This window comes from Cygnus olor, chromosome 4 (assembly GCF_009769625.2).
Source record: "Cygnus olor isolate bCygOlo1 chromosome 4, bCygOlo1.pri.v2, whole genome shotgun sequence".
NCBI lineage: Eukaryota > Metazoa > Chordata > Aves > Anseriformes > Anatidae > Cygnus > Cygnus olor.
Window position 1 is genome coordinate 68,908,245 of NC_049172.1, and position 21,188 is coordinate 68,929,432.

General features: G+C 47.1%; 1 protein-coding gene across 1 annotated transcript in view; it reads right to left on the minus strand.

The window, feature by feature from the left end:
• Positions 1–10,224: 10,224 nt before the first annotated feature.
• NAT8L (N-acetyltransferase 8 like) overlaps positions 10,225–21,188 on the minus strand; it is a 30,187-nt gene continuing 19,223 nt past the window's right edge. The window contains exons 3-4 of the mRNA XM_040555909.1: positions 16,577–16,767; positions 10,225–11,533 (exon numbers count right to left, since the gene is read on the minus strand). Of these exons, the coding sequence (XP_040411843.1) occupies positions 11,501–11,533; positions 16,577–16,767 (224 nt within the window). The 3' untranslated portion in view covers positions 10,225–11,500. The remainder of the gene's footprint in view (positions 11,534–16,576; positions 16,768–21,188) is intronic.

The window sequence follows — 21,188 nt, forward strand, 5'->3', positions numbered from 1 at the left end:
GATCCGTTCACCCAGCCGAGTCAAGAAATTAGTTCATTGCTGCTTTATCCTAAATGTCTTGCTGGTATCTTGTTAGGTAACGAACACAAGTCTCTTCAAGGCTTCTGCCAGAAGTTTTTCCCCTTCTTTTCTTAACTCCCAGCTGTGCCCTAAAGCCAGCTCAAATTCATGAGTGGTTCCAAACTGTGTATGAAGGACACCTATAAGAAATTTATTTCTTTACACTGAATAAATTCACAGTGGTTTGAAAGCTAGGCCACCCTACTTGCCTGCCAGCAATCCCCATCTTTGTTTATCTTCCCGTCCATTCACTTGAACCGTGATGTTAAATTAAATAAGCTTCCCAGGGAGTTTTTCCTTTAAATATAATGAGCTTTTGTAACACTTGAGCTGGGAGAAGTCAACAGTTTCCCTTGGGGCCTCTGTGGGTCACAGATGAGGTTAAAAAAGTGTTGTAAATGCGGTGCTTTAGTCAGATTCTCTGGCCGAGTTGTGCTGCTTCTGGTATTATGGTTTGTGATACATGGGGTTTTTCTTTTGGAGCTGATTTTTTTTCACTTCTTTCACTCATTCTCATATGTGATCTAAACCTTAACCTCTCCCTGGCTTTCTTCACATCCCTTAACACCTCCTATTCCATCGTAATCAGGTTGGTAGTCACCTCTGTAATTCACCTTACCCTCTGGTCTTGGCCACTTATTGTTCCCAGACACACTTGTAGTTGTACAACAAAACAAACATTTCATGTTAATTCATATCTCTCTCTCTCTTATTTATTTATTTATTTTTCCCTGTGAAGTTTCTGGATCTTGTTTATATTATTTTTGTAGAATTTAAGTAATATTTAATTCATTCTAGCCAACAGGTTTATTATTCAAGAGAATCTTAAAATAATAACATAAAATTAATAAAATGAAGCAATTCAGTGAGGATAAGTGCAAAACTTCACACGTAAGCAAAAACAAGTTGGCTACCAAATGCACACAACATTTTCCCAAAAATGTAGGGAGTAGAATAGCTTGGTAGGTATCAACTTCAGGAAAAGACTTGGGGATTTTTTGGTGTTTGCATAGTGAACAAGAATGGTGTAATCAATCCCTCCATTCTATTCAGCCCCAACCAGGGGTCAGATGAGTGCTGTGCACAATTTTCAGACTACTTCTCAGAAAAAAAATGTGGAGCAAAAGGATTCCATAGGAGAGCAATAAGAATGATCAGAGGTGTAGACAACCTCACCTGCGACGAAAGACTGAAAGAATTGAAGTTGTTTAACCTTGAGAAGGCTGAGGAGAGACCTGAAAGCAGTCATCCAGTGTGCAGTGGGCTGGCATGAAGAAGATGGTAATGAACTGTTCTATAGGTCCCCTGGGAATAAAATGAGTCAGGAGCCTAAGTTTCAGCAAGGTATAATAGGGAAGCAAGCCTTTCTAATGAATGCTAATGACAATTAAGCCTTTGAGTGGACTTGAATAGAGCTTGTGGAATCTTTATTGCGGCACATTTCTAGAACAGGATAGACAAGTATCTGTCAGAAAACACTTGTGTTTAGTTGATCCTGCTTCAGGACAGGGAAAATGAATGAGTAGCCCGTCGGGATCCTTTCCAGCTCTAGTTCTGGCTGAGGGCAAGGTCTGGAGAACGGTGTGCCTATCATCGTAAAAAGTGCCACTGGGTCTTCGGTGACACCATCAACTCAGACCATCGGTTTATATCTCTAATCCAGCGTGACGGTGCTGCCAATGCAACGTGTCTTCCTAGTTCTGGACAGGCTCTGTGCTAACAATAAATAAATAAAGCTCCCTGCCACACCTTCCTTTGAAGTTGGCTTTGACTGGAGTTGGGGTTTGGAGCAGACGACCCTCAGAGTCCTTACCAACCTGAACTATCCTGTGGGTCTAAATAACCACCAGGAGCAGACCTGAAGCACCTTGTGTTCCCACCGAGTTTAACTTTAAAGGATCTCGTTCTTTTGATCAAATGAAAAATAGGCCCCCACCTGCCATCACTGTTCATTGCCAGTTCCTTATAAATAGCCTTCGTGTCTACCAGATATGCTTCTTACACGATGGTGTTCAGTTGGCCAAAGTTTTGATACAGCCCCTTTTACACGTAACATCAGGACCTATACGATCGTTCAAACCCAGCAATGTACAAATTAGGGTCTTTTCCCTAGAAACAAGTTACAAGGTCAGTAAGTCAAGAAGACTTAAAAACACTGCTCTCAGGTTCATTTGTAGGCAGCTTCTTGAGACTGGACAGGGAGTAAGGTTTGTCATCAGTCTTCCATTAGAAATTGTTGTGTTTCTTTCAGTTTTGGGCAGCACCTAAAATTTCTTAAGATATTATTTTCATGTATCTTCATATGCATAAGGTGCAAAATCAGAATTTTCTAGATTTTTTTTTCTTGCTTCAATTTTGAAAAAAAAAATGCCCCCCCCCCAAAAAAAAAAAAAAGGCTTGGAGGATTATAGTACTCAGTACTATACATGGTATATAACTGGTATATAACTGTCTGGTAGAACTCACAGCATCACTGTGAGACATCTGTGTGTTGATTTTTTCTCCTTTCACCCAGAAACAGTAAATGTTTCCTATCTGAAAGCTCTATTCAATAGCAGAACTATTGCTGTCTCTTTATTTGGGAGTAGGGAAATAGCAAAGCCACACACCCATGACTTACCCAAGGGTGAGCACCAGGCCAGATCCTCTGAAAGCCAGCAAGGCCTGGCTGGCAGAATCTGAAATGTATTCATTTCTGCTACCTGTGCGTGCAATGCTGTGCTTCATTCCCTTTTAGCTGGCCACAAACTGTATTTGTGTAGCCCCCCCCCAGCACAAACCCTGCTCTCCATTTCCTGCTCATGGCCTCGGTGTGCATGTCCTTGCCACACAGGGAGCTGTTCCAGTTTGTAAATAACCTATTGAGCTGGGCAATTTATCTTTGCTTATCTAGAAGTCCAGCTTGGGTCAAATGAACTCCTGACCCCTCTTTTCATCGGCTTTTAATATCAGGATTACTCAGCATTACTCAGCCTGGCAGGAGCAGCCGGAGCTGGCAGACTGTTGGTGTCACGGAGCATTTTTCGGATCAAATATACACTTAGCACGCCATAAAACGCTGAAGAACTAGCCTGTGTTTGGCAGCCCTCTGAATACCTAAGTAGCCTGTGGAAAAACAAAAACAAAACAAAACAAAAAAAAACCCCACCAAAATAATAATAAAATTAAAAATCTATGGACAGGAAATTGTGCCTCTGGGATTTAAGTGCATTCTTCTGGGACTTGCCGCCTGGTGTTTAATATTCATGGATTTTCCTTCTGGCACGGAGGAGGCAGTTCCTTCCTTCAAAAGGCAGCTAGAGCAATGGATGCTGCTGCTGCTCCTGTCCTTTTATCTGCAAAGTGTAGGAAACCTTTCTCCCTGAAAGGCTTTCAACATCCATCATCCACAGGAATGCACGAACCAGCAGATTACAGGATGTTCTGCCGAGGAGCTCTCTGTGCTCCCTCTTGGGGTTGGCCACTGCGTATGAACTAATCGATATTTGCTCTGCCAGAGACTGAGCTCAGAAGAAAAGAAAAGAGCACGGCTGTCTGGCCTCCAAGTTACTGTACCCTGTAGAAGACTTTGGTTCTGAGCATCAGTCCAGGGAATGCTTCACTCTTTTAAATGTCATTGTATGCAAATCAGAACAAAGCAGAATTAACTCGCAGCTGTGTAATTGCCATAGGTACAACCTAGTGAAATACATATATTCTGCCCGTGAGCTTCAAGGCTTTTCCCTTTCAGCATCACCCCTGCATTACCCATCCTCCCTCTCCTTCTTCTTCGTGCTCCCCACTAATGCAGAGACAGGTGTGCCCCACTCCCCCTCCATTGCCTTCTGACTCAAGAGTGAGCATTTCTGCTATTTCAGTGTGATCTCTGTGCCTTAAAACTAATTTCTAGTTTTCTTATATTTCAGTCCTTTCAATAGATTATTTTTGCAGTAGGTGTTATTCACTCCCCCCTCCACCTCCTGCTCCTTTTCTCATTGATACTTCAGTACCTAGCAGCTGCCAATGACAGTTTTGGGTTTCTTAGCCTCAGGACATTCTTTTCCCAGTGACAGCGAAGTCTTTTTATACAAAATGTTCTTTTCCAAATCTGCCAGCTTTAAGTATTGTCCTGATTGTGATGCAGCTAAACACATTAGTAATAGTGGGGAAATTGTGGAATCCAAATCCTCTCACTGCCTACATAAACCCCATGTTGTAGACCAAGTGTTTGATCTCCACATATTCCCTTTCCCAGCCTTGAAGAGATGGCGAAGCAAACCATCATGTCACCTTCATAAAGCTATGGCATTAAAAGTCAGTTTTGAAAACCCTTCTTGATATGCAATTGAAAAAATGTGGGTTCCCTTCCCCAAAGACTCATGATATGAGAGAGTCCAGCAGGAAAAAGAGAGGTTAAGGGGCATTGGCATGGAAGAGACTGCACTCGGAAAGAGTGAGGATGCTACAAAGAAGCCTAGGTGTTTCTGCTCCCTGTAATTAATCAGATTACAGTAAGGGTTTGAACCCTTTGGTGCTGAGAATTTTGAACTCTGACATCAGTGCAAATGATGCTTGAGGGCAATCCAAAGCCCTCAAGCATCCTTTATGCTACAAAAACCTGCCTGGCATCCTCAGGAGGTGTAGAGAACCACACTGCAACAGGGGGTTGCTTCCAGCAGCCCTTCCAGAGCGTGCCTCGGAGCGCAGCACGATTTCTTGCCTGAGGTTTGAAATTTCACCTGAGCCACCGGGTCGGTGTACCTGTCCTCTTCCGGATGCCTTACTGCCTCAAGGCTGAGGCATTTCTCCTCGCTCCGTTCCTTGGGATAGCTCCTGATTTTTGCTTACAGAGAACCGAATTTTGGGGTCAGCTCCTTGTGAACTGTCCAGGCAGTCCTCTCACTCCATCAGCGTGGCACAGGGCGGTGAAAGGGCAGCCTCTGGCAGGGGCAGCAGTCACGGGCACACACAGGAGGCAATTACCAAGGCAGGCTGTGTCAGGTAGGTTTTGTAGGAAACGGTCTTACCTTTCTTCCTTTCTTTAGACTGAGATGCACCCGCACTGCAAGTGACATCTGACAGCCCACCCCAAAGGACTCCAGTGTTAGGCCCAGCAGATCTTTCATCTCCTTGTTTTTAAACAAATGTGAGGGCTGGAAATCAAAATAACCCCCTGGAAGCATTGGGCTTGTCATAGTTGGGACAGTTTGTGGGTAGAAGTAATAAATAGGCTTTATTAGCCCGAGCAGGATTGACAAAATACATGGCATTTACAAGTTAAATGTCTAACCCTGGTAGCGTTCCCAGAAATAATAATTGAGTAGGAAATAAATGCCTTTCCTTAATTAAAACATTTTACTAGGAAAATAACACTGCGATAGGTATCTTACTTCAAAGAACTTCATGTCCCAGTAAGCTTAGCAAGGAGTTGCTACACCGAATTTCAGCAAGTGCTCCCATGCTCTTAACACAAGTTCCTTCGTGGCAGGGATTTGGGAGCTCAGGGGCTCAGATGCAGCAGAGTGGCCTGAAATGGTCTTCTCCAGCTTCTCTAGTGTGTAAATCTACAGCCTTTATTAAACATATAGCTATATTTGGATATTTTATTCTTTGTTAGCATGTTCAGAGCATGGTGAATCCACAGCTCTTACATATCTGACATGGCTTTTTGTAGGGCCCGAGCTCCTGTGCTGGTCTCCCTTAAGACTTCTTTACATATGCAAAAAATGCTGAAAATCTGTGCGGAAGCGCTGGTGACAAATCCTTTGACACTGTGACATGATGAAGGAACAAACCATCTCAGTGAATAATTTTGCAGTTTATTAGCATATGGAAGTGTTTGGATTAATTTTGCTTAAATGAATGACAAAGGAGCTGTTTTATCACCTACCCTGGTCATTTCACTACTATTTGTTCAATTGAAATCTATCTTTATTTTTAATTATGCATGGACGGGGCCCATTCCTAAGACCAGAAGTGCCATGACACTGATAATTAATTAAAAGACTGCTGTGGAATCAGTAGATAATCATGTGACTGAGTTGTGCATCTCAGACATGCCCAGACTCTAGGAAGACAAACAATCCCTTTGCAGGAAAGGATATTTATTTTTTAGGCTACAGATCTCACAAGTGCTCAAGCTATCTGTGTGACTTCTTCAGATTTGCTATGCAAACACAATGTATAATAAACCTAAATGACTCAGCCTGAGAGTAAGGGAGAAGACAACGATATTGCTTTGCCTCTCCAGCTTATTAGCTCCCCAAAGCTGTGCACACAGCCTGGTTCAAGTTGCCTAACCATAGGTGTCTCAAATGATAGTAGGTCCTTACATTTAGCTAACACAATCACGTATTTATAGAGATCTCACTTATCAAAAATAAGTGTTGTTATTGGAATGACAGTGAAAAACCAGCAACCCTCTTCACTGAACGCAGTATTTCTGCAAGTCACAGTGAGGGCATCTTGCCAGGATGCCCAAAATCTCGAATCCTCCTTCTGAACACTGCACAGCTCTGACGCATGAACCGGAATTGCAGTCGTCTTCCCCGTGGCCAGACTGAAGGGGTCCGCATGTGGTAATCATAGGGGTGATGTGACATTTAGGAGACTAACATTGCAATGATAAGAAGCTCGGAGTTAGCATCAGTGAGAACCCCCTCAGCCTTCTGAAAATTTAATAGCATATCAAAGACATTTTTCGCTGCAGTTTAATGTCCAAGGGCCAGCCATACAAGTTTTTGCTGACTGGGAGCCAAAGTAGAATGATAGATACTGGAAAGTTTTCAAACTATTTCAAACATTTTTAGAAACCAGTTTTCAGTGTGATTTCTCTTCTTTCTTTCTTTCTTTCTTTCTTTCTTTCTTTCTTTCTTTCTTTCTTTCTTTCTTTCTTTCTTTCTTTCTTTCTCTTTTTCTTTCTTTTCCTTCCTTCCTTCCTTCCTTCCTTCCTTCCTTCCTTCCTTCCTTCCTTCCACTTTGTTATTTAAATGTAAATATCTTTATTAGTTGTTAGATGCCACACATGCCAAGTCTAACAATCATGAGAAGCCTGTTTTAGGCCTCATTCTTGCATTAGAGAATATTTTGAACAGGAAAGCTAATCTTTACAATATCTGTGAAGCAGAATCAAATAAAAATGTAATGTTTTATTCTTTTCTGTTGTTAACCTCAAAGCTGTTTCAGGTGATGTTTTGCTGAACATACTGCACTAAAATGAAAGGAAGAACTGCTTAGCTACCCTGCATTTGTGTCTATGTGTATTCCTGATGGGATTTACCTATGTGCAATCAGTGTGAGCTGGAGAAGGCTTGCCTTAGGGCGTCCACAGTGGCAGACATAAGCCTGCTCCCTCAGTATACGCCATTCTTGCAGCTTTAAGAGGCTTGGCACAAGGTCTCCCACTTTGCATTCCTCTCAACCACCTTCTGAGCAGGAGCAAAAATTTATCCATTATCTGTGCAGGTGTTACACATAGCGTGAGGTCATTTTTCAGTGCAGGGGGCTTTCCTCAGACCAAAACAGTCTAAACAGGATTCACTACCCTCTTGGATAGAGGCTCATCTATGGCTGTAAAAAAGAAAGAAGAAAATCCACATCTGAGAGCGAGCGCATCCAATCCTAAATTCATTTTCAGACGATCCTCTTGGATCTGAAGGGTTGACCTTGCCCCTGATCTGGGATGCAGCAGCTCTGGGACCTCCCAGCCTTTAAAAGCAGGCGGAGGAGCTCATCACTGATGGGACACCACAACAAATGGTTCTCCACCTTACCTGCTAGACAAAGGACAGGAACAAGCATTTGTAACCATTTGCTCGTCTTCTCCCCAAACACTCTTTAGTGCCGATGACGATAACAGCCTTCCTCGTGATCCATTTGGTGGTGAAGCCTGGTTCGCTACTGAACCTTCTCCCGCTTCCCCTTGATGCTCTGCCAAAATGTCTACTTAGCGCACAATTAGATATTTTTGTAGTCCTCTGTCTCCTTGCTTTTTCTTCTGTTCATTAAAAAAGTGCCTCAAGAAGCCAGGGCCTGTAAGACTAGGAATTTACTTTTTTCTCTTCTTTGCTTTTTGCTTCTTCTTTACCATTCCACAAAGAAGCAAGCACAAAAGAACAAAAGATTTATCTTGGAAGCCCTATTATTCATACAGAGGATCCTCTCCTGCGTCTGAGAAACAAGCTCTCTTCAGCTTAGAAAGTCATAGGAGCGTCTAAAACCATGAGATGTAAACTGAAGTAGTCCCTAAAGAATCTAATTTGAAAGAATTATCTTATGTTTTATGGCTATTATTCAGGGTTGCTGAAAGGCAAAATTTGAGTGATAACAAATAAAGAGGAGTCAAAGATAATTCAGTTTGCTGTAACCTTCCTTTCTTCTGTCCCTCCCTCCTACCTCTCTGTTGAGAAACCCAAATAAACAAGTTCTTTATTCTTCTTTTCCTACTCTATCAGTTCTCTCGTTTAGGAAAAAAAAAATCTAGCAGAGTAATTAGTTTGTAATATAAATATCATTGGTGATCAATTGATTTTCACACTTTTGTGTAGTAGCTGAAGCCATGATGCAAGTAACTAAAGCAGGAGTGGGACCAGATTGTAAACCAAACGAGATTTTGCAAGTAATTTCTCTTTGCCCCAGCACCAAAACTTTGATTCTTTAACAACCATTTCAGATTATTTCCAGGAGAATTCTTCGCTATTAAAGCTTTGAGTTTTGGTGGCTGAATGCAATCAGTTACATTGAAAGCCCTGGTGAATATTGGCAGATAAAGCAGGCACTTTTTGTCCTGCAGCTTCCCCGAGTTCTCAGGTGCAATTAAGCTTTTCTAGCTAGACATCATGGTAGGATCTCACCTCGGGTGTTTATAGCGTAGACATCTACCACTGAGCTGGTCTAGACTCACTCTGCACTAGTCATTAGCGGAGAGAAATGAGCACTTCTAGAGCGTGATTCGTCTGATGCTGCCTGGGACCGCCACATGAGGAGAAGATAAATCTCCCGTTCCTCTTCTGTTATAACTGACCTGAGGTGTTGAATTTGCTTTATTGAAGCTGAAAATGCAGTCAAACACAGGGAAAAAAAGTATCTAAAATAAATTAATAGATTAATTTCTTCATAACCGACAGATTTTAGAGGAAGTTGTGTTATCATACCAGACCATAAGCATGAAACCTTTGAGCTCCATCTTCCTCCCATACCACTAGTTGTCATCCAACATTTTATTGCTGCTAAGTGACAGAGTTGATGTCGCTATGGGTTTTATCTCTTAGGCAAGATCGACCTGGAAAACTTTGGTGGCAAGGACTGCCAGGGTCTGAATGTATCCTGGCAATAATACGTATGTGCAATGCCAAGCTGTGGGCTGCGAGGACTTCAGGGAGCCGGGCAAACATCCTGCGGTGGTGATGAGGAATCCATTTCAACAGGAAGCTTTCTCCGAGGTCTTTGCTTCCCAGAGGAGCGTGACCATACCTTGAGATGATGGGAAAGGAAAAAAGAAGCTGCTTTGCTTTGTTTTTTGGCCACTTGTATTGCAAATAGCTGCAATACAGAAAAAATAAAATAAAATAAAAAGGCTTTGGGAAGGGACCCATCCACTACCACTACACAGCACTAGTTTTCCTGTAGACCCATGGTCCTACCTGCCCAGCTCCAGCCTCAGCCTCGCTCCTTTGTCCTGGGAGAGCACCAAACCACTGAGGAGATGCCACGGGTATGGCGTAGGGAACAGCTTGGGCTGAAATTATTTTGTTGGTTTGCTTTGGCATTTTTGGAGGTGCTTACAGCTGGTTGGTGCACTGGGGAGCCTGCAGCAGGGGAAGGGATTGTGTGATCCCATCTCATCTCAGAGCATAAGGCACACACCTGGGAATGCATGACTTGGGGGTGAGGTCCTTGTCCTAGGGGACTTAAATCCTTATGTAAAACACGCCAACATGAAGGGGGATGCACAGGTGTATGGAAGAGAAGTGGAATGCATGGCTCGGGGAATCTCCACCGATGTGCCTCCACCACTAAAAACATCCTCACTGATAATGCTCAATTATATAATATATATAACCCAAGGACACGCATGGCACACACGCAGAACTAGTCCTATTTGTCAATGAAAACAGGAACAAGTGGTATTTGCCCATGCTCCGGACTCGGAGTCAGTAACTTGACAGCAATACAGTTTAGGAAAAAACTGACATAAGTTTTAGATTTTATTCATTCGTACATTATTTACAGCAGTTGCTTTCATATTACAATTCTGTTTCATCTTTTCAGTTTTCACTTATAAAAAATTAACCAAATAAACCTTATATAACCAAATTTATCACAGCAGGTCTGGTTAATTTTCACAGTTACAGCGGCCATCAGGAACAGAACGTGAGTACCTCCGCCTCGCTCACCCCGGCGCCTCACTCCACACCACCCACGGACACGCGGACGCACGGACATGTGAACACACGGACACACCGCTCTCGTGGGGGAGCTGGGAGCAGGGGATGAAGGCTGCACCTCCAGCCCCTACGGTTCCCATCGGTGCCAATTGCCATCTCCTTCCCTTGGAAACGCGCGCTCCTTTCTTCTATTTTCCGCCCCGGTGCGGGAGCAGCCCCGGGTTATTCTCGCCCTCGTCTGTGTGACCGTGACCGTTTTCTCTCCCACCTGTGGACAGGCTCCCACCACAAATCCCATTCCCAATAACGCACCCTTGAAACCCCCGTGACAAGCAGCCTCCCCCAGCCAAGCCCCCTGGGGAAACCCCCTCTCCCCAGCTTCGCTCCCCTGCTTTGCAGTGGTAATTATTGCTGTTTTAATATAGGTTCGTATTTCTTTGAGGACTCGCAGCCGCTTCCCGTTACAAAGTACAGTGCACACTGTGCTGAACACGGACGACACAAGACTGATTTCACTTTGGGCTGGCACAACACAGAGGAGGTGCAGGGCCGAGGCTGGCCAGGGCAATCCCGGATCCGGTGCGGGCGCGGGCTCAGCCCGGCACCCACGCACCAACGAGCCACTGCCGTGGACGCGAGCAGTTCTGGTAAGCAATTTAGCCCCAGGTTTGTTTCAACTGACATTGGACGTTTTTTCCAAATGCATACCACATATCTGCTTAACACTATCAAAAAAAAAAAATATATTATTTTTAACCTTTACTGCATTTGTCTCGAGAAGACTTTTGCTTTTATAAAATAACACAAGCACACAAACTGCTTAAAGCTAACAGCCCAGCACAATCATAAGTACAACTCACAAAGCGATGGATGCTTTGTTAAACCTAGTTATATATATTTTTATATATATATATAAAAAAGCAAATATACATATTACAAGTCAAAAGACTAAGCTTTGGAGGAAAAGAAATTGAAAACGATGTTAGCCATATGCTCATTATGCTTACATAGCAGTAGCCGCTTCTGCATTGAAACGTGTTACTCGTAAATGAATTTACAGTTGCATTAGGTATTTGCTACGCTCTTGGTCTCACTAAGCCCATCTTCCACTACCTAGATGTTAAAGCTTGCCCTCTCCCGCAGCTGACCGTCGTGTGACACAAAGCCAGCACCGAGCAGCAATGCTCAACAGCGATCGCCCTCCAAATGCTGCCTGAGAGCTCGCTGTCTTACCCAGACTGTGTTTTAACTAAACTCACTGTTATTTGAATGATTCGCTAGCTCCTCCTGTTTCCAATGAAAGGTACCCACAAGGAGAGTCCAGGCAGCAGTTCTTCAGTGGGCGACAAAAAAGTAATCTCTGTGCATAGTCTCCATTACTGAGGGATGCAAGAGCGCACAGTTCCGCTGTTCAGGATTTTGTGTGGATATATTTTGAGGGAGTTTAAAAAAAAAAAAAAAAGGAAAGAAAATGATCCTTTTGTATGTTAAAGCTTATTTACTAGCTTGCATCCATTCATTTTCTGTATGCGGTACAGTATATTCCACCGCAAGACTCCAGTTAGCTTGGAATTAAAATGCCTTTATCAAGCTTTAAATAGAGTGCATACCAATAGCATTATACCAGTGCTAATGAAACGCAGGCTCCCAGCAAATTTAAAATTAGATTGTTAATTCAGAGGTAACTGGAGCTGGGTCCTGCCCTCGTATGTTTGGCAGCTCTAGGATCCCTGCGCTCGCTTCTCTATCCGTTTGCACCTTAGCCAGGAAATCTGGCAAATGAAAAGGCAGCGGCCACGCAGGGTGGATGGAAAGGGCTCAGCAGTGCGCGTGGCTGGGTTTTTCCAAAACCCCGGTGTCCTTGGGCAATCTACCCTCAGGAGAGTCACCGGCTTTCTTGGGGCTGCCCTACTGCTTGTGGGGTGAGCCCTGCAAGCCCCCTGGCCATCCAAGCAGGGCAGAGCTGGAGCACACCTGCCTTTTCCAAGCACCTTGCAGGTGCTGCCTGCTTCGCTTGAGGGAGAACATGGCGTGAATTTATGACAAACATCGGCTCAGGGGTTTTGAGTGAGGTTAGAAAGCACTTTCCTTGTGGCTTCGACTGCTCAGCACCACGGGCCTGGCTATGTTCAGGAGCCGAGCTTCCCACAGAGCTAATCAAACATGACATCTGCTTGGGATGCCAGCGTGCTCGGGATGTGCAGGACAGCCCCACTCACCTCTGAGGGAGCTCAGCGCCTGGGGCAGCCCCAAGGCTGCAGACCTGAGCCGCTTCGACGCAAAGTTTCCCCTTATCTTTTAAGAAAGAGGCTTCAGCATCATCAAGGCGCTCTCCTGGGTGAGCTGTGGCTCTGGCCCAGTGCCACTGAGCAGAGGCTGCTCAGGCAGAGCCGGCTGCGTGGGGATTAGCAGGACGGCCGCGATGCCAAGGAGACAGCTGGCGGTGGGACCATGCAGCACGCGATGTGAGGGCAGCAGGCTGCAGCAGCCCAGGGGCACAGCAAGGTGAAAGCAGGCGTTTGGCACAGCGGGGGGACGTTCCTGCACACCTCCAGCACCTCCACCTGAGCCTGAGGCCATCCCAGTGCCCACCACGTTCACCACGTGAGGCCAAACCCAACCCAGGTTTATGAGGGATGCGCTACTCTTCCCCTCACTATGCTTGGAAAGGAACCACCAAAATTTGTTAGGAGCAGCCCCTCTCATCTGCTGATGACAGTTACTGCTGGAATTAGATGACAGCTGGCCATGGGTTCTCCAGGAGGCTCAGGCAGTAGGTCCAGGTCTTCCCAGGAGCACTTTGTGCTGCTTGGCACCACCCAGCTACTGCACTGGGACGGGAACAGTCAGGAGGTGATGCTCACGCCAGGAGCAAGGTGGTGCCAGGGGGCTGCAAAGCCGGTGTTGGGGCAGAGAGCGGGGTCTGACTTCGCCATGCAGCGCCGGTGGAATTGGTGCACCCTGTAAGGGACATAGGGTACAGACGGATCCACCAAAGCCAATTCAGCATCAGAACATCGCATTATGAGCTGCATCGTGGTCTGCTGGCCAGATCCTGGCATGGCCGGAGCCATGCCCAAGAGCAGGAATTGCTGGTTCCACGTTCAGGGAACGAAGCGGCAGCGTTATGTGATGCCTTTACGCACAGCCTTGTCTCCTCCCGGTGACAGCAGCTCTGGGCACTCTGGACATCCTGCAACCCATCCCTCTGCTGCCACCCGGGGATACCACGCAGGCATCTGGGGGCTTCCCAGTAAAAACCAGCCCAGCCAGGGCAGGATCAGCAGCTCCTCAGGACGAGCCTTCTCCGTCTTCTTTGGAAAGCACAGATGCAGCAGCCAGCCCTCCCCTCTGGACACTGGGTGTGCAGGACCGAGCTGGGAGCAATGGGATGGATTTCTTCCAGAAAGACACAGGTCACAGAGCCGCACAAGTGAGCATTACAGGAAGAAATCTGCTCAGCAGCAGGTGGCCGAGTGGCGAGGACTCGCTTCAGCGCATCCCTGGGACCTGGCGTATGGGTGGGGGAATGCAGCCGGCCACCTTTTTGGCAGCGCCTCTTCTCTCCTGGGCATCACAAGCAGGTCCTGCAATCACCAGCTACAGTTCATGCCTTTTGAAAGAAATCCCAGTAACCTGATGGTACTTCTGTGTCTGTGGGATCTGGTGGGATTTATTCCAGGTTTGGCTTTTAGGACAGGATATAGAGGTTTCATTACAAAGGCACAGGTATCAAATAAAACCAGCATCATTCTTTTAATTAAATACCCCAATAAAAAATTAACGCTCAATTTAGGCTTTATGCATTCCTCCCTTATTAAGAGACTAGTTATTTTTCCCCCCCCCTCTGGAAAGGTTTTAGTGCAGTGATTATATAGCAACAGAAAAATAAACTAAAAAAGGCACAAACTGTTTTGTGTTTTTTTCTTTTTTTTTTCCCTTTCACTTTCGCTAACACTTTATATTCGTCTATTTTCCTTAGGTTAATAAATCACCAAAAGCAGCAAGAAAATATTCCGCCAATTTCTGTACACTATACAAAAACCCCAACCAACAGTACATGATTTCGGCTCCAGGAGAAATGTACAGCATTAGAAAGACTTTTAAAAATAGAGTGCCCCATACAGAAATTTTGTTAATTAAACTCGCAGCCTCTTATTATTACAGTGCCGCCCTCCCCCGGCCTCTTTCTCCCCCCCCCTTATTGCTGGGACCACGCAGCAGGACGGGGCCGCCTCCGGCGCAGGGGGGTGCTGGGGGATGCAGCCCCCCGGGGGCAGGATGCAGCCCCCTCCCCAGCCTCCCCCCTCCCCAGCTCTCCCATGCACCGTGATGCTCTCGTGGCGTTTGTGGCTCGATCCTCTCACCAAGTTCATCGTGAACATTATTTTGTAAAATAGGAACTCCCCCCCCGCCCCTCCCCGAGGAACTAAGTTAAAGGGGTTTTTCCCTTTAAATATATTAACATAGCTGAACCCCCTCCACCCACCTCCAATTAAGTGCAGCCAGAAATGTGTTTTCTTTATATTTCTGATACCATGTTTTAAAATTAAAACCTACTGGTCTTTCCCCTTCCCCCCCCCCCCCCCCCCCCCCCCCCCCCAAGACGTAATTCATGCAAAGTTGCTATTTGTTTAAATAAGTTATAAAAGTTGATATTTCAGGCTAGAAGAAGCTGTAGTCTTGGTTACTCTTTAGTTGGCAGGCACTGTACATACATACTGGGTACAGACACATGCCGGATCTGCTTTGCATTGCTTTTTGCATTGTACAATTCACAAATCTGACATCATTAAAGCAGTTAATTACCTTTTATGGCAGGCTGCAGTGAGGCCATCTACATGTATCGAACAAGCAGCTGGTTAAGATAATAAGTGTGTGCCCCCCCCGCCCCTCCCCAGCTCTCCCCAAAATGCTATTATCTGTCACACATTGCTTTTCTGAAGTGCTCGGATGTGCTGCGCACATGAATGTGCAAATGGGTTGCCATAGGAACTGCAGCCTCCATTATGCCTCAATGACACCATTCAGCAAAAGCCAAAACTGAAAATAATAACAAAAATAAAAAAAATAAAAAAGAAACCAAAACCAACCCAAAAAGAACCCACCCCAAAAGGCAGCAAAGTCCAACGCACATGCGGAGTCTGGCCTGGGGAGTGCAGGCTACGCGTGGCTACGGAGGAGCGCAGAGCTGGGTAGGGTTGATTGATCTTCACGTCACGCTATGTTACAACGGGGCTCCGAGTCCGAACGGGTCGAGTCTTGTTTGCTGGCATAGGAAGGAGGATGAGGATGGAGCAGAGTCGTGGTTACGGGATGCGCCGAGGGTCCCTCGGACATTTGGCAGAACGAGGCACATCCACAGAAAGTGCAACACCGGTGCCGTGGCGGCAGTGCGATGCGTCAGTGCGTGCACACGCTTCCTCTTCATGCATTGTAGCAAGCGGGTTGGGCTGGAGGGCTTTCCCCCCCAACTCTTTCTTTGAAAACAATTAACCAGTAAATAAGGGTAAGACGAATGCATATTCTATACTTACTGGTGCATGAAATACTGAAATCTGCATTCAAGTAATTTTCCTCTGCGCTATTACGAATGCATCGCTGTGTTATCTTACATCTGGAAAAGGAAAAGACTATGTACACCGGAGCTGTGGTGCTGTTTTGCAGGTAAGTTTCTGTGCTTTATGTCGGTACCTGGGGAGGAAGGGCTGCAGGTCCGCAGCCCCGTGCGCGGAGACAGCAGGACTGCCAGCATCGCCCCCTCCAGCACGCGAGGGAGCGGCGCCCAGTCCTGCCACCCAGCGGCACGGAGCAAACTAAAAATGAGATGGGTAACAAGGGTGGACAAAATTGGCAAATAAAAGGCGACGAGAAATAGAAGGGCGATTTATTATTATTATTTTTTTTTTTTTTTGGGGGGGGGGGGGAAGGGAGGAGAGAAAAAAATAACTTTTTCGCCTGGTGGGTTGGGTTTTTTATTCTTCGCGCAGCTGCAGGCGGTAGCGGTGGTAGCGAAGCTGGAAGAACATTCTCTCCAGCAAGGAGTGCGTCATCCCCGGCAGGGCGTAATGTTCAACCACTCCCACGTGCTTGAAGCCCAAGGACTCGTACAGCTTGTGGGCCGCCATCTTCACGGCCGTGGTCCCCAGTACGACGGAAGAGTAGTTGTTGAGCACGGCAAACTCCAGCACTTTGCGGCCCAGGGCCTTGGCGATCCCCTTGCCGCGGTAGTTGGAGTCAACGGACATGCGGCGCAGCTCCACCGTGTTGTCCTCCTCGTTGCCCCGCGCCGCCACGATCCCCACCACGTTGCCGTCCAGGACGGCCACCCAGAAGCAGGAGCCTGTGGGAGACAAAGCACCACATGTAGCCGCCGGCAGCGCCGGGGTCGGAAATCATCTCTCGGTCCTGACTTGCAGGCAGTCACAGCTCTCCTGTCCTGCCAGCAGCCTCACTGCAGTGAGCCCCGGCCCAGAACAGGCCCTTGGCTGCTTGTCACAATCCCCCAGACCTGACCATGGCACACAAGGACCAGCAAAGTGGTCGTTCACTTTGCTGCCCAACTCCTCCTCTACTATGAGCTGTATTTCCACCTGAATGCCTCATGTGCTGTGGTAGCATCACATCCAGCTGCTTGGGCTGGCCAACCAACGTGAAAGCCAATGCAACTAGAAACTATTTCAACTCCAGAGCACTGCAGCACCACCCGGCCCCACCAGCAAGGCTATTTAATAAAAACAAATGAAATTAAAGGAACAAATTACTTGGGCCTTAACTCAAGATCTTCAGATAGCACCGTGGTGAAGGAGGTGCCTTGAACTGACACGAGAAGATTCATGCTTTCAGCACAGGGCAAACATGATTTCACCTCAGATGTTGCTCAATTAACGCCCAAGAAAACCATTATCCAATTAGATCAGCTAATGAGGGACACGCTATGACAAAGCTCTTGCTCAGAAGGAAAGCACGGATTTTTGCTGCTTGGGAGGAACGTGGCTTTACCCAGAGACAACCGACCAGAGGAGAGACCCCTGGCACGCTGTGACCTGCAGGCAGATAGTGGCTTTCTCCTTCCTACAGCAGAAGACAACTGGATTTTGGCTGTGGCTCCACCTTTAGCATAGGGACTGATGCCGCAAACCACCCTGCCCAAAGGCAGAGCCACACCATGATCCATAGAGCCACAGGGGTGGGAGCTCAGGAGTACACAGCAGGCACCAAAATGGGGGGAAATTAAATAAATATGGTAAGTCCCCAAGTCCTGCAGTACCTGGGGAGAGCAAAGCATGGGGCTTTAGGGAGGTGGTTATGATCCATGACTGAGCAGCCGAGGAACAGTTGAGCACAAAACAAAACACCCAGGCTAAATCTTCACCACTGGGCCCAGACATGCGCAGCACCAGCACTCGCTTTTGCTCCCACCACCAGCAGCCATCGTGCTGTTGCTATCTAGGTCAACAGCTAATTTTTAACACACTGGGACCCATCTTGACCCATTTATCACAAGCAGTTAAAACATCTCCTCGCCACTGCTGTGGTGACAGTGCTGCTTGTTCCCCTGCATTTGCCCAAACCTCACAACGTAATTTAGTCAGACAAGGCCCGGACGAGGCCTAGGAGTGCTGAGGGCCAGCAGCTGCTTTCCCTCTGCGTACAAATCAAACAGCTCTGCCAGCTCACGGCTCTGTGATGTTTTAAAAAGTGCATTTTGTGTGGTTAGTGACCCTGTGTCACATAGCAGTACCCTGCCAGCCCTCCGTCGCCTGCCCACCGCCTCTCCAGGTGCATCCCACATGGTGCAGCCCAAAAAAGTGCCACACAGCGGCCAGTCCTTGCCACCTTGCTCCTGGGGCTGGTCCTTCAGCACGCTTGGCTTGTCTTCCCTGAGACAGGGACACCTATGCATCTACCATCACTGCTCCCCACGTTTATTAATGCTTTTCCCTTTCTAACAAACCCCTCATGTGCTCAACGAGCCAGTGGCACAGCTAAAGTTTACTCGGCAAAATGCTTCCAAGGTTTGTAAAACAGCGCATTTCCCAAATTTTTAGAATTTTTGCCTGTTTTAAGACCAAACCTGGACACGTCTGCCACAGCAGAGCCCACCAACTCTTCACACTCCTCTGACATGCCCAGCCCCACACCAAGCACCAGCCCCACTGCTAGCATGACAGCAACACACATGTCTTGTTAGTTTTTACTTACAACTTTAAAGCTTAATTATAATGATTTCAAGTTCAACATGAAAAGGAATAGTAGCTGGCACACCTCCCGGTGTGTGCTGTGCATGAAACGCTTATAATTAGCGCCAGACAGGACACATCTGCTCAAACAATGCAAGTTGTATTCGGCTCCCGTTTGCACCAGTGTGATTAGTCCCCAGGACTTTCAGGGCTCTGTGCCCACGGAGGACTGCCATCCACCAGACCCTCAGTCTGAAAAAACGCGCTGGGATCCTGAAGGCGGCTGCGAGCCCAGCACCAGTTTCCCCTTGCGGGGTGGCCAAATCCCTTCTCCCTGGGGAGCCGTGCTCTTCGCCCACAGGGATTTGCTGCCGAAAGCTGTTTGGGCATCCCCACGCAGGCTGCTGATCCCCGTCTGATGCTCTAAGCAAACCCCTCAAGTTTCAGAGAAATCGAAACTCTTCGGTTTGCTTTTTGCCTGAACTCACTGTTTTTTCACCAATCCTGGCCAGCTGCAGCTCCTCACTGAATTCCCTCCTGCAGCAGCGCCCATATCCTCACCCCTAAGGTCTAAGGGAGGATCTCCTGCCCATCTTTTTGGGACTGAGGGGATTGAATCAGAGCCCACCTCGTTTTTGCACTTTTTCATACCGAGGATGAAACGAAATTACCTTCCTCTCACCTGTCAGCAGTAAGCAGCAGCCTGGCTGCCAGCAGAGCTATTAATAGCGGGTGCTGATGGTTTACGCTCCCGAACCGCGATCTGAAAATAATCACGGCTGCAAGATAAACACACGCCCCGACAGCTGCGACTCCCCCTGCCCTTCAGATGCTCATCTTGTGCCAGTGTTTGCCTTCGCTCTCATCTCCTCCATCTCCTGGCATCCCCCCATCACTCATTGGGACGGACACCCAAAGCCCTTTCAGCTCCTGCTGCCCCAAACTGCTCTCCAGATTCCTGACCCTGCAAGAGCACAAAGGGCTGCTCTTCACAGATACCTTACATTTAACTCCAGCTGCAATCTCCCCGTGCCACCAACACCTCGTGTATCTCCAAAAATGCCAGCTCACAGCCTTCCAGCCCAGGCCTCCCATTTGAACACAGCCTTGCTGCAAGCCTCCTCCTTACCACGTCCATGTTTCCCGTAAGAACAACTTTCAGGGTAGCACCTTCCTTAAAAAAGACCCACACAACATGCCTCCAGGCTTTACCATACAACGAGGCTTCCACTGCACTTAAGACCATGAGTCACAGAAGAAAGCTTAGGTCGGGATTAGAAAACCAGCATACATTGGGCATGAGCTTTATAACAGGAAGGTTGCTTTGCTTGCAAGCAGGAGTTTAGAGGAAAGTTGTCACACTGGGATAAACAAGACCTACAAAAGACACTGTAAAATAAAGCAAAGCCAAGGCTCCTTTGTCTCCCACCTCCTTAAAGCTCTATGAAATACCTGGGATGGCGAAAGACCAGCAGTTCTGCCTTATCAGCAAGTAAGCTAAACCAAGCAGCTGGCTACCAACTTGGACTTCACCACCATGAAGCCTCCTGGTCTTACAGGACCATCACTTAAGATATATTTTATTTACTGTACCCAGAAAGAGCCATGGTGATAGTGGAATTACTGTAAGAAATGCATAGCAGTGAGCTGGTGGGGAGAATAACCTACAAAGGTTGGCTGTGGTTCTTCAGCTGAGGACACAGCTCCACTGCTCTCGCAAGCCTCTCCTGTCATGAGCTGCACGGCTCTCCCCCACACAGCCGACAGGGATGGTGGGTGAAAATCAGTTCATTTATTTTTTGCTGCAAATTCTTCCACACCCTTTAGGGAATAAAAGGCCAGTGGGTGGATGGGTGGAAAGATTGGAACCGAAAGCAATAGCAGAGAGTACTGCTAGAGGAGAGGAAAATGAGACATCAGCCTTCCCCATCACCCGGAGCCCTACGGGATTAAATACCACAGGTTCCTACCGCTCTCCAGCGTCCCACAGTGCTCAAAGACAGCTACTCCTGAAGCCAGAATTTAATGGCAAAGCAAAGGTCTGTCTTGGCTTTTTTGTTGATGCGACAGAAAACAGACATTCTGGGATATTTTTCAAATCCATCTCTTCCTATTAAATTTCCAGGGGAGCAAGCAAAGCCTTGCCGCCCCAGAACTGCCTCTCTGTGCCGGTACTCAGGGCACAGAGCCAGAGCAAACCCATCACTTCCCTTCACGGGGCTGGGGATCAGCTATCACCTACTGCTGGTGCCAGTTTTGTGGGGGTTTGCTCCCCAGGGACAGTTTTCAACAGGAGCTCACCCCATTGGAAACCTCACCCCTGAAGCAGACCGGCCTTATTCCTCTTTCTTCACGGAAGGCGCTGCTATGGCTGAAGCCCTGTGGCCGAGCCCTGATTTCACATCCAGGCAGCACACAGGTGAGGCAATAAAACTCGGTGCAGGCTGGGTGCATGCACGCTGGTTTCCAGCCTTTTTCCCTTCGCAGCAGCTCCAGGAAGGAGCAGATGCCCAGAGAAGAGGCACTGCCAGCTCGCACCGCCAGCAAAACGAGGGCAATTCACCCTCTTTCAGAGGTGGCG